Source organism: Prosopis cineraria, unplaced genomic scaffold (assembly GCF_029017545.1).
Source record: "Prosopis cineraria cultivar Desert tree isolate PC_DT_omini unplaced genomic scaffold, ASM2901754v1 PC2, whole genome shotgun sequence".
Taxonomy (NCBI): domain Eukaryota; kingdom Viridiplantae; phylum Streptophyta; class Magnoliopsida; order Fabales; family Fabaceae; genus Prosopis; species Prosopis cineraria.
This window is the reverse complement of record NW_026555333.1, coordinates 18,427,285-18,446,180: the sequence shown is the minus strand read 5'-3', so window position 1 is coordinate 18,446,180 and position 18,896 is coordinate 18,427,285. Positions and strand designations below refer to the sequence as shown.

The 18,896-nt window shown below is 29.3% G+C and overlaps 1 protein-coding gene across 1 annotated transcript; it reads left to right on the top strand.

Annotated features, from left to right (window-relative positions):
- The first annotated feature begins 4,348 nt into the window (after nt 1–4,348).
- LOC129303087 (probable amino acid permease 7) lies at nt 4,349–9,045 on the top strand. Its single transcript, XM_054942108.1, has 7 exons — nt 4,349–4,691; nt 4,839–5,075; nt 6,257–6,350; nt 6,944–7,158; nt 7,381–7,514; nt 7,636–7,863; nt 8,265–9,045. Exons 1-7 carry the CDS (start codon nt 4,625–4,627, stop codon nt 8,664–8,666), a joined length of 1,377 nt encoding a protein of 458 aa, XP_054798083.1. The 5' UTR covers nt 4,349–4,624; the 3' UTR covers nt 8,667–9,045.
- The last annotated feature ends 9,851 nt before the right edge of the window (nt 9,046–18,896 follow it).

The window sequence follows — 18,896 nt, the reverse complement described above, 5'->3', positions numbered from 1 at the left end:
ATCATAAGGGCTAAAGTAGTTATATAAATTTTGTGTTATAATCAAACTATAGGACTTAAATAAAATAAAATAAAATAAATTACAGGATCTAATTTAAATTTGGAAAAAATAGAAAGACTTGCAAATTAATTTTTCATAAAATATTTTAATATAGCATTTATTTTTTCTTACAATTTTACCTTGCTAATTCTCAACTTTTTCGCATACAGAATGTTATGTATGTATGTGACATAACTAGACGATTCACACAAAAATATTTTGATTAAAAATGATTATTATTTTTTAATTCAATAAAGGCTATGAAGAGAATACAGAACAACAATAAATTTTCTTACATAAATAATAGAAATCAGTATCACAAGAAGGAAATGTTCTTGAACATTCCACGGTCCCCACAAATTATATAAAACTGAACCACCAACTTTTTTTTTCAGTAAAAAAAAAAAAAAGATTGAACAACCAATTGAAGGAGGCCATCAGTCGATAAGGTCTATCACAAAATTATCATGTTCATGTCCTTTTCTGATGCCTACATCTCTATTTTTTATTCTAAATGTAAATCATTATCATTTTTGCTTTGCCGTCTGATTCAAAAAGTAATAAAGGAACAATCATGAATAGGTCGAAACTTATTTATAAGTAAGTGTACCCAAATTCTTTGAAACATTAAATGAAATTTGTGGTTGAGGTGAAAAAAAATAATACTAACCTTATTAATTTGATTTTTACTTAAGATGGTAGTTTCAAAATTTACAGGTAGAGGTTTGTAATTCACTGTCAAATTTTTTATTTAATGCTTGATATAATCAAAAATTTTTATAAAATTAATTATCACTATTTAATGCTATAATTGACCTAATGAGATGTAAGGAAAGTAATAGAGTTCATTTAGGATTTATATATTTAGCTTGTGAGTTGTTTAAAATTAAACTTAATTAATAAAGCTCTTGATATTTAATTTTGGAAAAATATAGCTTTTGGTGTTTGTATTTTACTCTTATTTTGCTTTTAATTTTTGTATTTTTTTTTAGTGTTTTAAGTCCTTACATTTTTATTTTTTTATTATTTTTGATCTCTCTATAAACAAAGTTTAGAGACCTTATAAAAATAAAAAATAATAAAAATAAAAGTGTTAGAATCTAAAAAACCGAAAAAAAGTACAAGACTAAAATCAAAAGCTATGCTTTCCCTTTAATTTTTTCTTTTTACAACAGTAATTTCACAATTTACAATAAAAAAACTCATATTTTATAAGTACAATTTTTTGTTTAATTCTTGATTTATTGTGGAATTTCTATGGAGTTAATTATGCTTACTTAAAATTATAATTGGTCTAATTAGAATGTAATTATAGCCTTAATTTGCTCTATAGTAATACCGTAAAATACTCAAGGCTGAAATTCTTAATTTACACTATAATTATAGCTTTAAGTAAGCATAATTAATTTCATAAAGACTTCATGTTATATTACGTGTTAAACAACAAATTTAATTTGTGAATTATGGATTTTTACTCATAAGTAAAGATGAATTTACGTTGAAGAGAAGGGGAGCAACTGACTCTACTAACATCATTAGCACCTCTTAATTATAAGGTGGGAGAAATTATCACTTGCCCCTTTCAAAAATTACCACTTGTTGTTATTGCTCGAGCATCATTTAAGTTTTTTTTTAATTCAATCTGTACTCCTAAAATTTTCTTAGTTATTCAATCAATGAAATTAATGTTATTTATATTGTTAACTTTTAGGTGATAGATTGGTTCATATAAGAATTTATCTTGTTCATATTATTTATATAAATATATAAGATTAGGCTAAAATTTATAAAATTTTCTTAAACTTTAATATAGTTATATGTGTCACTTCCCTCCTTTAAACTTTTAAAATTAACCTCTTTATTTTTTTAAAAAAACCCTATGCTGTTAATAACTTTATTATTTTATTAACAAAATTTTCTACATCAGATTAATGAGATATACATATGGCACCTAACGTTGAAAAATATTTAATTTTTTTAATACAACTCAAGAAAGAATCATATCAATAAAAATTTATCCTTTGTTTGAAATGAGACTGGTATGCACCCATAATAATAGAAAAATATAGATAAATTTTTTATAAAATTATTATTAACTTATATAAGATGTTACATAAGGTGCTATATATCTTTTCTTAATATGAATGACAACTTTTGTTGACAAAATAGCTAAGAAATATTAGTAGGGAGTCTGTGATTAAAAAAAGATTATGGTAGTTAATTTTTAAATTTTTAAAGGTAAAAGGAGTTTTACTATCTCAAAATTTAAAAAAAAATTTATATATTTTATCCAAATAAAATTATAATAAAATATTTTTTCAACTTCTCAACATAAATATTAATTTTTATTTTGTAAACAATAATAATGTCAAGTTATTTAATTTTTTATATTGAAAATATTTATTTAAAAGAGTATGATTATTTTCATAAAAAAAAATTATTAGCACATGTTATTAATATATACTACTTATTCAATCATTTTCAGCACAAATTTTTATTTATATTAAGATAATTTTTTTAATTTATTATAATTTTATATTTTTTTACTGTTTCTTATGTATTTAATTTTAATGAATTTATTTTTATTATTTAAATAAATATTTATAATTATATTTAAAAAATATTAATATTTATTTATATATGTTTTTCCCCCAACAACAAAATTTGCTAGATCCGTCATTGCTTGTAAATTGTAACATTATTGTAAGTGAAAGCTAAATTAATAAAGATAGTATTATCTTTATACTTTAATATTAAATTATACTCGGGTTTCAATATATTTGGTTATAGTTTTTGAATTTAATGTGACTTGTAGGTACATAAATTTTCTGTATGGGAATTATTCATAATTTTTTCAATAATAAAAGGCAAAAACACAATTGATTCTGCAAAATATTTTATTAGATTTTTTTCCCACTCTCATTCCCTTCACCTAAAATTATATAAAAACTATTTTATTATTGCTGAAAGTGTTGCGGTTTTAATTTATTAATAATATGATATCCATTTTATTGAAAAAACATCAAACATGAAAATAAAAATAAATAAATATCTTGGGCATATCTGGGTGTCTGACCACATAATTGGAAACACTAACCCAAAATCCTGTTCAACCTGAACTCTGGGCTAGCCCCAGTATGTCCAAACGATTTTAGGCAACATTTTTCCTTCTTTGAGCCGGACGAAAGGCTTTCAAGCCGAGCCGAATTAGTCGAGCATTCGAGCCACGTGTTTCGACATGAGAGAGTATGATTATCAAGGCACAGGAGAGACCCCGACCCAACAATCATTAAAAAAAAAAATTTCAACGTTCAAGATTCAATCATTCACCATTATTACTTCTACGTGATGATTTTGTTTAAATTTTTTTCTGCTTTTAAATATTCCGGTTTTAGTGGATCCACCGTTCACTGATAAGCAACTAATCATCATTTGTATATAACAATTGCTGTTTTTGTTTTATTCAACCACGAAACTTAAAGGCATCACAGATTTTAATAATACTCCCTTAATTTAAAAATAAATAATATTTTTAATCAAATCTCACCCTTAATAAAATAATTACCTACTTTTAAATTAATCTTATCTTTTTATATTTACTCATATTAAATATCATATGCTAAATATAAAGTTATTATCAATAGGAGCAGTTTTAGAAAAAAGGCAATAATTATATCTTAAAAAACTAAAAATGTCTTGCATTTTTTAATATTCAACTCTTCAAAAAATATTTTATATTTTTAAATAGAAAGAGTATAACCTAACATCCCCATGTCAGATCATAGTGAAGTCCTCAGTTTTAATTTAAATCTGTGAATTTTTTAATTTAGAGAAAACATAATTTTTAATTTTTATAATTTTATCAGGTTTTATTTTTAGTTAGTTTTTTCAGTGTTTTTAATTCTTATAGTTTCAAAAAAAATTGGATGAGTTTTATTTTTTAAATCTCTATAATTTCTATTTTTCAATGATTTTAGTTTTTATGAGAATTAAAAATTTAAAAAATTATAATGATTAAAAATAAATGCTGATGAATTATTGGCAGTAAAGATTATATTTTTTTTCATGATTTAAAAAGCTAAGCTTAATAATTAGATTAACGTCTATTAAAAATGCGATATGCGCGTCTTGTACACAGTACACAAGCAATCACAATTCACAAACTCATTTCATTCTGTTCTTATCACTTATCAGCGCATAAAATATCCGACAAATTAAGAATTGAATATTATATATAGGATTGAGGACGGTGATGAGGACCCACTTGCTCCGTGAACGAGTGAAATATTATATATATTTTACATACCCTTTCGAGTTTCTTGTGGATGAGGGTGCTTATAACTAACACGCGAATTCAGGCGGGGGATCTCTCATTTTTTCCATTTTCATTTCCATCGTCTTTCGTTTATATTTGCAAATCGCAACTCTGCCGAGCAACAGAGGATCGTCTTGCCAAAGTGGTTTGTTTAACACGAGGCTCGTGCAAATTGAAGAAAAAGATTCCCCAAATCTCGTATCTGGAAGGAGGAGATTCTTGTTGCCATTTCAATCACTGTTTGTTTGAGTTTTCTGGGTTTTCAACGTCATGGGGGAAGATCAAAAGGCCCCTTTGTTACAATCTCATCATCATCATCATCCTACCAAACGAACTGGTTTGTCATATTCAACTTAGTCTTTTTCATTTTCTTTTTTCTTTTTTTGGTCAAATTCATATTGAGATGTCAGGAGCAGACATAATCGCCGTAGTGTGTGAGAATCATCTGATCGACTGAGATTTGAATGTGTTGTTTTGTGAATAGGGACGGTATGGACGGCGGTGGCTCACGTAGTGACAGGGGTGATTGGTTCGGGAGTACTATCGCTGGCTTGGAGCATGGCGCAGCTTGGATGGATTGGAGGGCCATTGGCGATGATTCTATTTGCTTCCGTCACTCTGCTCTCTTCTCTCCTTCTCTGCAACACATACCGTTCTCCAGATCCTGAATATGGCCCTCACAGGCATCCCTCTTACCTTCAAGCTGTTAATTTGCATTTAGGTAATTTACTTCTTCTTCTTCTTGTTTTTTCCCCCCATTCATCATCAGTGATGATCGTTTCCTTTCATTTCATAAATTTTCTAGTTTCTGTCAGAGAAATGCTTATAAGAATTTTGAACTGGAAGTTATTACAAGGAGTTAGTTGGTTAGTTCTTTGGTCGTCTTGACGAAAGAATTTGTATTCACACGTCCAGCTGCTAAATGAGTTTAACAGTTTAGGAACCAAATTATGAATGTTTGTGGACTAAAATCCTCGCCACGGCAGATTTCCATTATCTCTTTAAATCGGGGTTTTCTCCCCGTTCTCCATTGGGTTTATTTATTTCAAACTCGGTTTGCTCATCTTTTATGAACTTGAATTTTCTCTTTTTTTTTTTCTTTTTCACTCTTTCGGGAGGGTTTGCAAGAAAGATTTTTCCCCCCTTTAATACTTGCAATTTTCTTTTCTTTTTCCCCAAATTCTGGCATATTTTCCCTTAATTCTGCTGCTTGTGTCTGTTTCTTAAACCATTCTTTTCTTCTATAAATGGCCAATGATCCAAAAATCAAGTTATCGTAATGAAAATCGTTCACTGCAGCATAGCACGGCATGCTCTTACGCTGAGGAATGAGAATTAAATGAAGCTCTGAGGTCAACTGAATAACTTTGTAGAGTTGGGATGGGAATGGGTGACAGTTATCTGGGGATTTGTCCGAATAGCTGGTTTGAATTGGGCTAAGGATGAAGACGGGAAGAAAAGAAAGCTGCCTGTTTGATATATTCTGTTGCATTGCGTTATATATGATATATCCAACCTTTTGAATTATGTCACGCAAACCATATCCACCTAACCTTTTCCATTCAGCCACTTGGGTTTCCTTATCCATAAATGACTTGTCGATCTAGCCATTTCTATCAACACGTTGACTTGTAAATATTTATTCTCATTACCAGCTACGTAAGTAACAAAAATTGTCTTCTTTCATAGGAGAACATGTGCGTTCACTTGTCGTATTTAATTTAAAGCTGTCATAGTCTCACCTAAACCTTTGCTGTGTGAATGAACAAAATAGTCGCTCTAATGCTCTATATAGTATTTTTATTGAAACATTATAAGTTTATTATGCATTTAGAAATTGGAACATCATGTATGTTTCTAATTGGTAAGACTGCTACTATATGACTCATTGGGTGGTTGCAGGAGCAAAGAAGGGGCGGTTATGTGGCTTTTTGGTTCAATTAAGCTTATACGGGTTTGGAGTGGCCTACATTGTTACAGCAGCTATTAGTATAAGGTGTGATAGACTACTTTTAGTGGTTCCGCTTTTATGTAATTTTACTTCTTTGCTTTCCTTTCCCTTTTCTATTTATTTATGGATTTATGGGTGCTACTTGACTACTTGTTCCAAGGGAGAATGACAACTAAGGATATCATGAGAAGGGTAATACCAAATCAGGATTTTTTAAAGATTTACAATGCTAAAATATAGGATGATGAGTACTGAATTTGGGAACTTAAGTTGTGATGAGATCTTGATTTGGTATTAACTATTTTATGAGGTCTTTAATTGTCATTCTCCCTTGTTCCAACTTTGCATTTTGATGCGAGGTTCTTGGAATATCAGGGATTGGAAAAGATAGGCAAACCAAACCAAAAGACAAGTAAACATTTTAGACGTGGATCTTATTGAAAAATGGGCCTGGGATGCGTAAATGTCTATCTGTAATTAACTAATCTATCTATACTTTGTCGTATGTATCAAACTAAGAAAGTTTATCTTTCCTCAAATTTACGTTCTCTCCATGGGAAACGTGGTTTTTCTCCTAGAATCTTAGTTTACCTTTGCTGATAGATACTTTGGATTACCCTTTGTTTTTGTGTCTGCAGGGCAATTTTAAAATCAAACTGTTACCACTATGACGGACAAGGAGCAGCATGTAGTTTTGGAGATGCATATTATATGCTGATTTTTGGGATTATCCAAATTGTTCTGTCACAAATACCCAATTTCCATAACATTGAATGGTTATCAATTGTTGCTGCAGTTATGTCATTTACTTATGCTTTCATTGGAATGGCTCTTGCTGTTGCACAAATCATAGGTATGCTCACCAATACCTTGACATCTGCGTGGAATCTTAACCCAGAATAGTCAAATTAGTATAGGCTCTATCTATAAACCAAAGACACTTCTTGAGAAAAGAGTGGTGCTGGTATGCAACAAAGAAAAGTTCATCATAGAATTTGCAAATACTTTCCAAATGTTGTCTGTCAGTGCTTCTGATGGCTTAAGACGTGTATAATTCAATGGTCATGACGCACAGGAAATGGATTCATAAAGGGTAGCGCAGGAGGTGTCAGTACTCATAGTATGGCTGAAAAAGTATGGCTGGTTGCTCAAGCACTCGGTGACATAGCGTTTTCCTACCCATTCTCTGTAATTCTTATAGAAATACAGGTATCTATTACATGCACAATGACTTTAAATAGCTGGAATGTAATTTTTCAACTGCCTTGCAAGAAAAAATGTAACATTTATTAAGGCGAACTTAAGCTTTTGCTTATTGTGATGCTTGAAGGATACTTTGAAGTCACCTCCACCAGAAAATCAAACCATGAAGAAGGCCTCAACAATATCAGTAATTATCACAACATTTTTCTACCTGTGTTGCGGATGTTCTGGATATGCAGCCTTTGGTAGTGACGCACCAGGAAACCTTCTAACAGGATTTGGATTTTATGAGCCTTACTGGCTTGTTGACTTAGCTAATGCTTGTATAGTGGTTCACCTCGTTGGTGCATATCAGGTACATATGATAACAGGGATTTGTCATCTTCAAATTCTATTATATGCTAGTGGCCTTATAGCCTAGTGGCGTGTAAGCTCCCCCATAAGTGAGAGGTTTTCGGGTTCAGTCTCACTTGTAATCTTAAGCTGTCAAAGCCTGCCCCTCTAATTAAAAAAGAAGAAGAAGAAGAAGAAGAAGAAGAAGCTGATATCTAATTTCCCTGTATTAACGTTAGTTGTCATTGATGAGAACTTTTCCTGCATAGTGGCGTCATGAAACCATTAGCCACGAAGTTTTCTTGTACTGCTTGAAGGGAAATGAATCCATATTACTCATTGGGTTCATATATCTTTTTAGGCTGAGTTTATCTTATAAGATTTTTACTAAATATAGAATGCAATTTCGTTGATGTATTTCAGGTGTACAGCCAGGCACTATTTGCAAATTTTGAAGATTGGTTCCGATACAGGTACCCGGAAAGTGCATTTGTGAACCAAACATATACCTTGAAACTCCCATTTCTTCCGCCTTTTGGGCTAAATCTTCTGAGGTTGTCTTTCCGTACTGCTTATGTTGCATCATCAACTTTGATTGCAATGATCTTTCCCTACTTCAATCAGATTTTGGGAGTTTTGGGAGGCATAATATTCTGGCCACTAACCATATATTTCCCAGTGGAAATGTACTTGAGTCAGTACGATATTGAAGCATGGACAACCAAGTGGGTCTTGCTACGGATTTTTAGCATCTCTGGCTTTGTGGTGGGATCATTCACTCTTGTTGGTTCCATCGAAGGAGTAATATCTGCAAAACTAAGCTAAGGAGCTTACAGGTCTCTCCAATTGTGTGGTGCTGCCCCCCTTATCTATATTAGATTAGATACAGAGTATTGTGCGTGTGATATGGATGAAATTAGACGATTTAGGCAAGAGTCAATAAGGCATTTCATGTTTGTAAATGGTAGAGGACTTGTTATAGTTTTATGTAGACAGTAATTGCAGTTATGTCCATGATGAAACCAAGCATTTGATGTCCAAGTCTTCCAGGATTGCGGCTTTAAGATGGGTTATTGCAGAAGCTCTTTAGATTGGTTTTTGCTATCTTTGAAGTTTAAAGCTTCACTTTCTTGTGGCCAACTAAATTCAATGCAATCCCAAAAGAAGTGCTTGTGGGTGGTGATCTCCTATACTTGAGGTTTTAGCAATTGATCCCGACTCAGTCACACCCTGAGGAAGAAAGTGTTGAGGTAATTAAGAGCCTGATTGTTTTTTGCTTTTAAAAATTGTTTTTTTTATTTTTTGAAAACAGAAAAATTTTAAAAACTTGTTTGGAGAGGTGTTTTTCATTTAATTATTTTCAAAATTGTTTTCATTTTTTTTAAAAAAGAAACAACTTTAAGTTGTTTTTATTTTTTTATTTTTAAAATACATTACATTTGATTATTAAAAATTATAGTTACCTTGATCAATTTCTATTATTGATAACCACTATCAACTGCATGTATTTATCACTTTTAGTCTATATTTTTATTTTAAAACTGTTTTTTAATTGACATGATCAAATGATTCTCATTTTATTTTACAGTTTTTAAAAACAATAAATGAGAATAGAAACAAAACAGGCTTAACAGTAGTAATGCAAATTTTTCAAACATTATAGAATCTAATTTTTAGTGCTTATGGGAGAGGACTCGCAGCAGATTAATCATTAATATCACTATATTCTTGGAAGTTGTATCGGTTCTATTGGTAATGATACAATTTATATCTTGATATAAAGAGGTAGGTTCAAATTTCATTATCAATATGAACTTCTGTAAATGCCACTTTTAAGTTCTTGAGGCACTCATTGAACCATGGGGCTTGCTTTAACCTTAATAAACTTAGTGCCTCTTTGATTCATTGAATAAAAAGGAATGTAATAGTAAGGGTTGGAATGGAATAATAATTGGCATGAATTTGTTTAGTATGATATTAGGTAGGAAAAATTGCTATCAGGTCTGAAATAAAAAATTTAATTATTTCTTCAATCTATTTACAAGTTAAACTTTTATATTTGCTTGTTAAGTTTCAATGTGTAAAAGTAGATGAGACTTGTAGATAATTAATTTTCTTATATAGGATCTTGATGTAATTCTTCCTATTAGGAATGGTAAAAATAAATATATATTTTTATATTTAATTTAATAATAATAATATAGGTGAGAATAAATACTAAAATCTTATTCCATTCCTCTCATCATCTCATCTACTTCTTCCTTCTTGTCACCCATGCTTTCCTTCCTCTTCACTATCATCTCAACACCATAAACATTGTTCTCCTACGTTTTCTTCCCTTCCTCTCCATGCAAAGATGTGGGTTTACCATTGCAGATCTTAGCTTAGCTTCTCCATCCTCCCTGTAAATAGGTTCAACATTGCAAATTTGAGCTCATCACTGACTAAAACAAAATATGAAGAGTATATTTACATGAAAAGATTATATCAATTTGTTCAGTTTAATTTTTCAAAGGGAAAAGATTATCAATCTAATTATGTTATCAAAATTTTAGTCATAGTGTAATGTAATTATTAATTTTCTTAAAAAATATTAATTTTAGATTAAATTATCTTGTATCCCTGGTTTGGGATCCCAGCTTCGCCACTAGTCTTGGACGTTTGGTAAGGGATGATGATAATGAAAGGCACCATTAGTCCATTACTCTAGCAGCAATGATGGATGGTGAGGGTTGTGGTTGTGGATTTTGATGAAGGTGGATGCTTTTCAGTAATAAGTTGACGGGAGATGTGGACGATAAACAAAGGGCATGAGGTAATACCAATTACATTGGTTTAATGATGTAATCCTAATTACCAGATATAAGGTAATCATAGATACTTCATGCAATGGTCATTACCTAGCTTTTGCCCAACCAAACAATATGAATGAGAAAAATGCATCAGAATTACCTATAATTCTAATGCAAGGAATTGAACCAAAAGAGTAGGATCCAATTTCCCTTAGCTTCTTGTTGCCAATTGGCTTAGCTTGTGTATAGTAATCGTATTTGATTCCATGCCTCTTGATATCTTCTTGTATGATTTTTTTTTTTTTGCCCTAAAATTTTATAAATATATCAATATTGGATATAAGGAAGAAACTTTGGATGAAATCGCTCACTAATATCTTCACTTTTTATTTTGCTTGAAACATATTATTAGTTTTTTTTTTTGGCCAACTACAATTCGTTTGACATAAAGGAAAAACTTTGGACAAAAGCTTCCCTCTTTCAAGTATGTGCTGGGAAATTTTCAGGTTTTGTGAAATTTGACTACTCTATTCTTATTATTTTGACCAATACTCTCATTCTCTTGTTCTATTGGCCCAATTTATGTGAAGAAAATAATAATGACATTTGCATTACTCACATCAATTGGTGCAAATCATAACCTTTAGAGATTTAGAAATTTAGTGCTAGAGTCAAGAACATGGGCTTGATTTGACAAGTTGCTTGTTTAAGTTTTTTTTCTTTTATGACTCAAACTTAAAATTGGGAAATTTTGTTGTAATTGAGCTTATAAGTCCAACTTGTTTAAACTTGGTAAAAATATGATCGGACTCTGAAGGCCCACTTATGCCTATTTTTTAATTTTATCCATGAAAAGATAAGATATTTTTTATTTTAAATTAAATTCAAACTTTAAAATATATGTTTATACTTTAAAATTAGAATTTACAATACTTATTTTAATTTAAAAATAAAAAAGTAGTAGGCTTATGAGTTTGGCGGCCTGATGAATAAGGGTCAAGTTTGAAGAAATGATTAATTTGAAGGTAAACAAGCTTTTGGGCTTGAGCTCATACGAGTCAAGCCTGTAAGAGTTGGGTTAATTAATTTACTGATTCTATTTATAACATGTGTTACACGGACAAGGTTATATGCATAGCCACTATCCAAAATAAATATCCCAAATAAACAATAATAATAATAAATAATAGTAAGGAGAAGAAGCTCCAAAGTGTCCCTACGACCATTAAGGAAACCTTCAAAGCATTAATAACCCAAATGTTACAATACATATCTGCTGACAAGTCAATCCACGCATCTACTTGTCTCATTGGCGCCGGGCAAATAATCCAATCTCTTTTCTTAATATATTACCGTATATAAAATAATTATATTATTGTATGAGTTAATAAGACTTTGCAGATATTGTAATTAAATTCTTATCATAAAATATAAAAATAAAAATAATTTTTAAACTCTTTTCTTTTCTTTATTCCAAAAATTTAAAAAAATTGAGAAAATAATTAAAATTAAATCACTTTTTACAATTTAAAACACTCACATCAAAATTTTAAAAATTATTTTATTTGCAAAATGATGAATTATTTTTAATTAATTTTTCTTCAAAAAATATTTTCACCAATAATTTTCAAACCTGAACTATATGAACTTTGATCTCCATTACAAGGTATGTAGGCCTCAGAGTCTAATTCTGAGTTAAGTCTTCCCTTGTAAATAAATTAATATTTCTCACTTAATTCTTATCATTTTTATATCAAACACATGAATATAAAAGGATAATTAAAATAATTTTAAAATTATATTTATATAGCACAACAAATTTCAGGTAACCGTTCTTATGAATGAGTTTTGTGGGGTGCCTAACACCTTTTTCACACTCAATCGACTCCCGAACCTATTTTCTATTTTCGCAGACTACCTTTATCCTCCTTCAAACAGTTTTTCAATATTTTTTTTTAAAATTTTGGTGGCAACTCTCATTTCTTCACTTTTCTTTTTGAAGGCCGGAACCTCCATTCTCACGCTGTTCGCGTCACATTTTTCAGGTGCGACAATAGTCAAATCTTGGTGTGGGCGGTCACAATTCCCCTCTCTATCAATCAATAAAATCACCTTCGTTGAATTGCAATAAGCTTGAATCTTTCTTTCAAAACCCATTTTTCCAAATTGCAATTAAAATCTCAAGATCAAGTAGACCTACCACCTACATGTAATGCGTGGGAATACTTGTATTTTTTATTACAAGCCATCGAAACACATCAAGTAGGGTCTAAGTTTCTTTTCAATTATTTTGGTATTGACCTAATCTAGATGCACACTACAAAATAGACAAGTCAAGACTATTACACCTGAAAAGAACCCAAACCCCATTAAGCACATACATGCATACATACATGGAACTCTTTGTGAGGAACAAGAAAAAAGAGGTTTAAACATTATCCTAGGTGCATTTTCATGAAAAAAAAAAAATCAAAGTGATACATAATTAAGAAGAAAAACCACTTTTAACAAATTTTCTTAAAAATTTTGAGGTGGTTTATGATGTTGACAGCCATGATGACGAGGAAAGTGGAAGGAGTTTGCTTCTAATGAAATTAAAAAAAAAAAACTGTTAGAATAAAAATAAATTTCTACAAATAATGATGGATCACTGTACAGATTTTTTGAAATGAGACAATGTGTCACCATCAAGGATTGCTCAATTTATGAAAAGGACAACAAAGTGAGATGCACAGAAAAAGAAAAGGATCGGCCCACCGAGCATCTTGTGAGTAAAGTGAGCAACTTGCTTTTGAAAATTTAAGAAATGTGAGTTCTCATTACAAGATTACAATCATAGAATCACCAACAGGACTTATCGGTAGATCATATTTTACATATTTACTCTAAAGCCCCTAATTTAAATTTAACAGTTAAAGAACAATTTTATTTTCAAAATATAAATTTAAGAGCATTGGGGATTCTAAATTTATTTTTAATTTAATATTTTTTTAACTTTTAAAAATGATGTTATATTACTCATACCATTAACAAATGTTAACTTTAACGGTTAGTTAATAAAAAAATATATAAAAAGATCCAAAATTACATACAAAGTCCAAAAATATTACATTTGTCAACTAAAGATTAAAGTTAATATTTATTAATAATAAGAATAATACTACACCATTTTTAAAAGTTAAATAAGAATGTTTAAGATTTTAGATGCTTTTGAATTTATAATTTATGAATAAATTTATCATTTAACCCTAAATTTAAATTTGAAATAAATATCTTGAGAAAAGTAAACGTGGCACCTTTACTGTCTTAGAATTGAAACTTTTCAATCACTTGGGAGTCATTTAATTGCTAAAAATAATAAGAATGAAATGTATTAAAGAAATAAAAATAAAAATAAACTAAATTATTTAGCCCCTCATGATAAGTATGGTAAAATCCCAAACCACATACTACAAATGTAAGAATTTTCATATACTCCATAAATTTCATAAATAATGACTTTTAACCCTATAAATTAAACTACTCTCCTCCTTATGAACATGGTTATTTATTTCTTCTCTACATTTCGATCATTTTATTTTATAATTTTTTTAATTATATTTAATTTCTTTCCGGCAACCAAATAGCCCCTAAGTACTTGTTTGGGTGTCATATGTTTTCATGAAAGGTCTCCGTAAACGGATGCTCAAACAAATCATAAGTGTGTTTTTGTATTCACCTTTGGACATATAAAGGGAGAATATCAATAAAAGATCTTGAAAGAAATTTAATATTTTAAAAGCAATTTTAACAAGGATTAAGGATCATTTTTGCCCCTCAATTTTATCCAAAGGATCATGGGGCACCCTAAACTCAACTATGATTTAATTATATCTCTCAATGATAAAAATTGCATCTCTCGTTATCTTACCATTAGCTTGCCATTTTTTTCATTGTTAGTGAGCCTCATATTATATTTTTTTTAATATTTTTATTATAAAATATTGGGTTAAGGGTTATTTATCCCAACTTTACCCCCCAAAAGGTCAATGGTTGCCTTGAATTCAAATATCTTACAATAAAAAATTAAATAAAAAGTAATGTGAGATTTACTAACAATGAATAGATGGCAGGTTAATGACAAGGTGACGATAAAGCAAATCTTTAGCATTGAAAAATAAAATTAATCTATAATTGAGTTTAGGATGCTCAATAACACTTCAAGTACAGTTGAGAGGCAAAAAAATTATTGACCCTTTTAACAAGTAAACATCATCAAATTAACAAGTTATTTTTTTTAATATGTATCAAATTTGTCTAGAATCATTGTTAGATATTAAGAGCCTGTTTGTTTTTTATTTTTAAACACCTTTTTTGCTTTTGAAAATAAAAAATAAAAAATTTTATTTTGATAAGTATTTTTTATTTAGTTATTTCTAAAACTATTTTCATTAAAATAGAAACAATTTTAAATTGTTTTCATTTTATTTTTGTTGTTTTTAAAATACACTAAATTTGATTATTAAAAATTATAATTATCTTGATCAATTTTTATTATTAATTACTATCATTAACTGTTTATAACCATCACTATCAATACATTTTTTTATTCTAAAAATATTTTTTAATTGACACAATTAGACAGATTTTTATTTTATTTTATTTTTAAAATTAATTTTAAAAACTGTATTATAAAACAATTTTTAAAAATAAAAAATAAGAACAGAAATTAAATAGATCCTTTTTTTAAAGAAAAACATCTTTATAGATATTCTAACAAACATTAAACCATGAACTGAGAAAAGTATGCTTGACTTGATGGCTTCTAAAGCCATGTTTGTAATTTGGATTACGCGTGTCGCTCTCTTATACATAAACAACACGCGTCCCGGAATTGTGCCCCCAACATTCCCTCAGTGTCAAAGGCTCAAAGCTGATTAACTAGTATACTAATTAAGAAATTAGTTATATTAATTACTATTTGGAAAATAATATGTTTTTTTGTTTTTCATAAAACGTGCGTTAGTTTCTATCTTGAAATCGAGGGTCAAAATAAGTTAGACAATAATAAATTTTTTAAAGTTGAGATTCATGAATTTTCATGAAATGTTTTTTTAATAATTTTTCTATTTTATTATTTTTTAGAAAAACATAAAATCCCCTCACTGTCATTTTAAAAGGAAAACTTCACAAAATTAATTGATTCTTAACTTTAGAAAATTCATTTCCCAAATACAACTTTTTAATTTTACGATTCTTTACAATTAATAATCATGATAAATTGCTATTTAGAAATTCAAACCATAATAAAATAAGGGATAAAATTAGAAAAAATGAATTATTCTAACTTTACTTTATATTAAAGATAAAAAAAGACTTTTACATCTGAAAAAGTTTGTTTTGTAATAAAGACTGAAAAAGAGTACAAGAGGAGCAAAAGATGCCATTTGAGGTAACAATGGTGTTAAATAGTAATACAAATGTAACTAACCCATAATAATAATAATAATAATAATAATAATAATAATAATACAAATGTAAACTGAATTTTGTGGGAATCTATTTTCTGCTTGGCACTATCATATTTTTCTCCTTTTTTTGTGTAAATTCTTTTTTACATCATCATTATTTGTAAACTCACAAAAACAATAGGTTTTTTTTTTAGGGTTAATGTCCAATATTACCTTTATTCTTATTTTTGAGGAACGTTGAGAATCCTGTACTTTTAAGTGAGACAATTCTCCTCCTAAATTAATTTTTAGATGAGCAAAAATGGCCTTCTGTTTATGCGCTATGAAGTCATCCGTTATCTTAGTGATGTGGCATATCATAAACCTTTATTTGTGGCAATTCTCCCCATATGCTTGCTCTTATTGAATCTTCCTCCTTTTCCTGCAAACTCATTCAACAAAATGATTAGGATTTCTGAGTTTTCAAAGCTCTAAGTTTCTTCGATGAATGTAAATACAGGATAGAGCATGGCCATTAAAGCCAACAGTAAGCTCTAAGTTTTCAAAGTAGGTCTCGCAATGCTTATTGAAAGGAAGCTACTACTTTCATCAATTAATCTCTGTCATGCAATACTGCCATTCTGTTGGCATATTCCACCACGACCTTAAGCTCTGGCACCTCCTGTCACAGCTATTGGAAAAGAACCCCAAAACGAGAATCATGATGGACAAGATCATCTTAGACCTATTGTTCAGGAAAGGGTATCGGGAGGTGCAGGTGCAGCACAAGGAGTTAGAAGTGGAACAGGAGAGTCAAGGCAAGGGATTGAACACCTTCGCTTTGATATTATTCTAGTATAAGTTAGATATATCGAGCATGTTTTGAAAATGAGGATTTTAACTGCCAAGGAGGAGAGTGATTTCATGAAAGAAGGTTGTCTTGTCAAAGCCATCTAATATGGTGGAGATTTACTTAGAGCCATTTAACTTCGATCTTATTACTATTTCTCTAGTGATTGTCTTGCTTGTGAAGTTTGTGCAAGTAGAAATAGACATAGTCGTGAAGAGGCTCTGGTTATCAGAGAAATCTCTCGCTTTCTAATTTCTTCAAATCTTGCATGCGTGTGTAATGTATTGGTGGAGAGCCATGTGGTTGGTAATGGGATGCCACCTTATAGGGTCAAAGATGGCTAAAAGTTACAAGTTGGATGCCAAATCAGAAGATAACAGGCCCTAACAGCTAAGTAGTAAATAGGAAAATAAATGGAACACTAACAAAAGAGTTTTTTGCTCATCTAAAAAATAGTTTAAGGAGAGAATTGCCCCATTTAAAAGTAGAGGGTACTCAACGCTCCTCAAAGATAAGTATAAAGGTAAAATTAAATCTTAACTTTTATTTTTTTTTAATTGGAGGAAAAAATAATTGGGGCTTTTTCAATTTCTTTTGGGCATTGAAATAGAACATTAAAACTTTTTCTATAAACTCAACGTTTGATCATTATATTTGGCATCATACATGTTTCTATAGCAGTATATATAAGCATTTGTTTGGCATCAGAAGTAGCATAAATAAAATCCTACAAAAAATAGAGTCTCTAATTCAAAAATTAATACATTTTTTTAGAAAAAGTTGGAAGCTCAAATTCTAAAATGATTAAATAATTAAGAAAGTAACTTCACAATTAAAATTAATGAAGCTATGCTTCTTTAGTAGTCCATGTTTATTTAAAAAAATGATAATGAATTTAATTATCATTTTGTTTCTTATAAATAGACTTGGAAGGATCATTTTATAATATTTTCTAAAACTTCTTTTAACCACTCGAAATGAAAGTAACTCTCTCTCTCTCTCTCTCTCTCTCTATATATATATATATATATAACTATATAATAGGGGATAGCTCTTTCAAAGGCATTTTATATATTCACATAGGGGATAGCTCTTTCAAAGGCATTTTATATATTCACACAAACTCAAATTCAAGATTAGTCTAATATGGGATAAGATATAATTAGGGTTTAATTCATGATATTAGAGTTATTCATTAGTAATATTTAAATAAGGATATTTATCCATTATAATCAAAATTTATTATTTATTTTAGTGTTATCTTAAATATCAACATCTTTAATATTAGATTTAAATTTGTGATTTGATATTTGAATTTAAATTATTATTTGAGGGCTTTATAAATAGAGTTAGGAGTTTTTATTTGTATCCAATTTAAGTATTAACTAATATTACTTCTGTTAAAAAGTGTAAAACATTTCTGACTATATCTTATTCTTAATAAAGTAATTACTTATTTTTAAAAAAACAATGTCTTTTTATATTTACCCTTATTTAATAGGGTGTTTCACTCGAAAATAAATATGAAGTGATTTATTTATTGGAGATACTTTTAAATAAAAGGCAATAATTATATCTTAAAATACTAAAAATATTTTATATTTTTTAATAAAGGGAGTAAAAGTTTTTATTTTTCCAGCTTCTTGCCTCTCTTTCTCTCTTTGTTCTCCTTTCTCTTCCCCTCATTCCCTTCTTGTTTTACATTAGACCTTGCACTTAAGCAGCCATGGTTTCTTTCACTGAGACCAACACCAATGAAAATTACTATTAACTGTATTTTATTTATTTAAGAACCAACTTCTTTCTTTCCTAAATATGGTTGTTCCATATTCAAAATTGTTTTTTTTTTTTGGTGAGAGAGAGATAAAAATTGGAAAGGAAGCAAAAAATAAATAAATTTCACAGCTCTTGCGTTGAAGCAAAACTATAATTGATGTGTTTTAATAATTACAAACTTGTCTTTTATGATCTACATTTTCTCTTT

Bases quoted from the DNA above. Each gene is read 5' to 3' on its own strand.
- LOC129303087 (XM_054942108.1), top strand. From the start codon at position 4,625: ATGGGGGAAGATCAAAAGGCCCCTTTGTTACAATCTCATCATCATCAT. The intron at 4,692-4,838 runs GTTTGTCATATT...TTTTGTGAATAG, and splicing joins TCATCCTACCAAACGAACTG to GGACGGTATGGACGGCGGTG. The intron at 7,864-8,264 runs GTACATATGATA...GATGTATTTCAG, and splicing joins ACCTCGTTGGTGCATATCAG to GTGTACAGCCAGGCACTATT.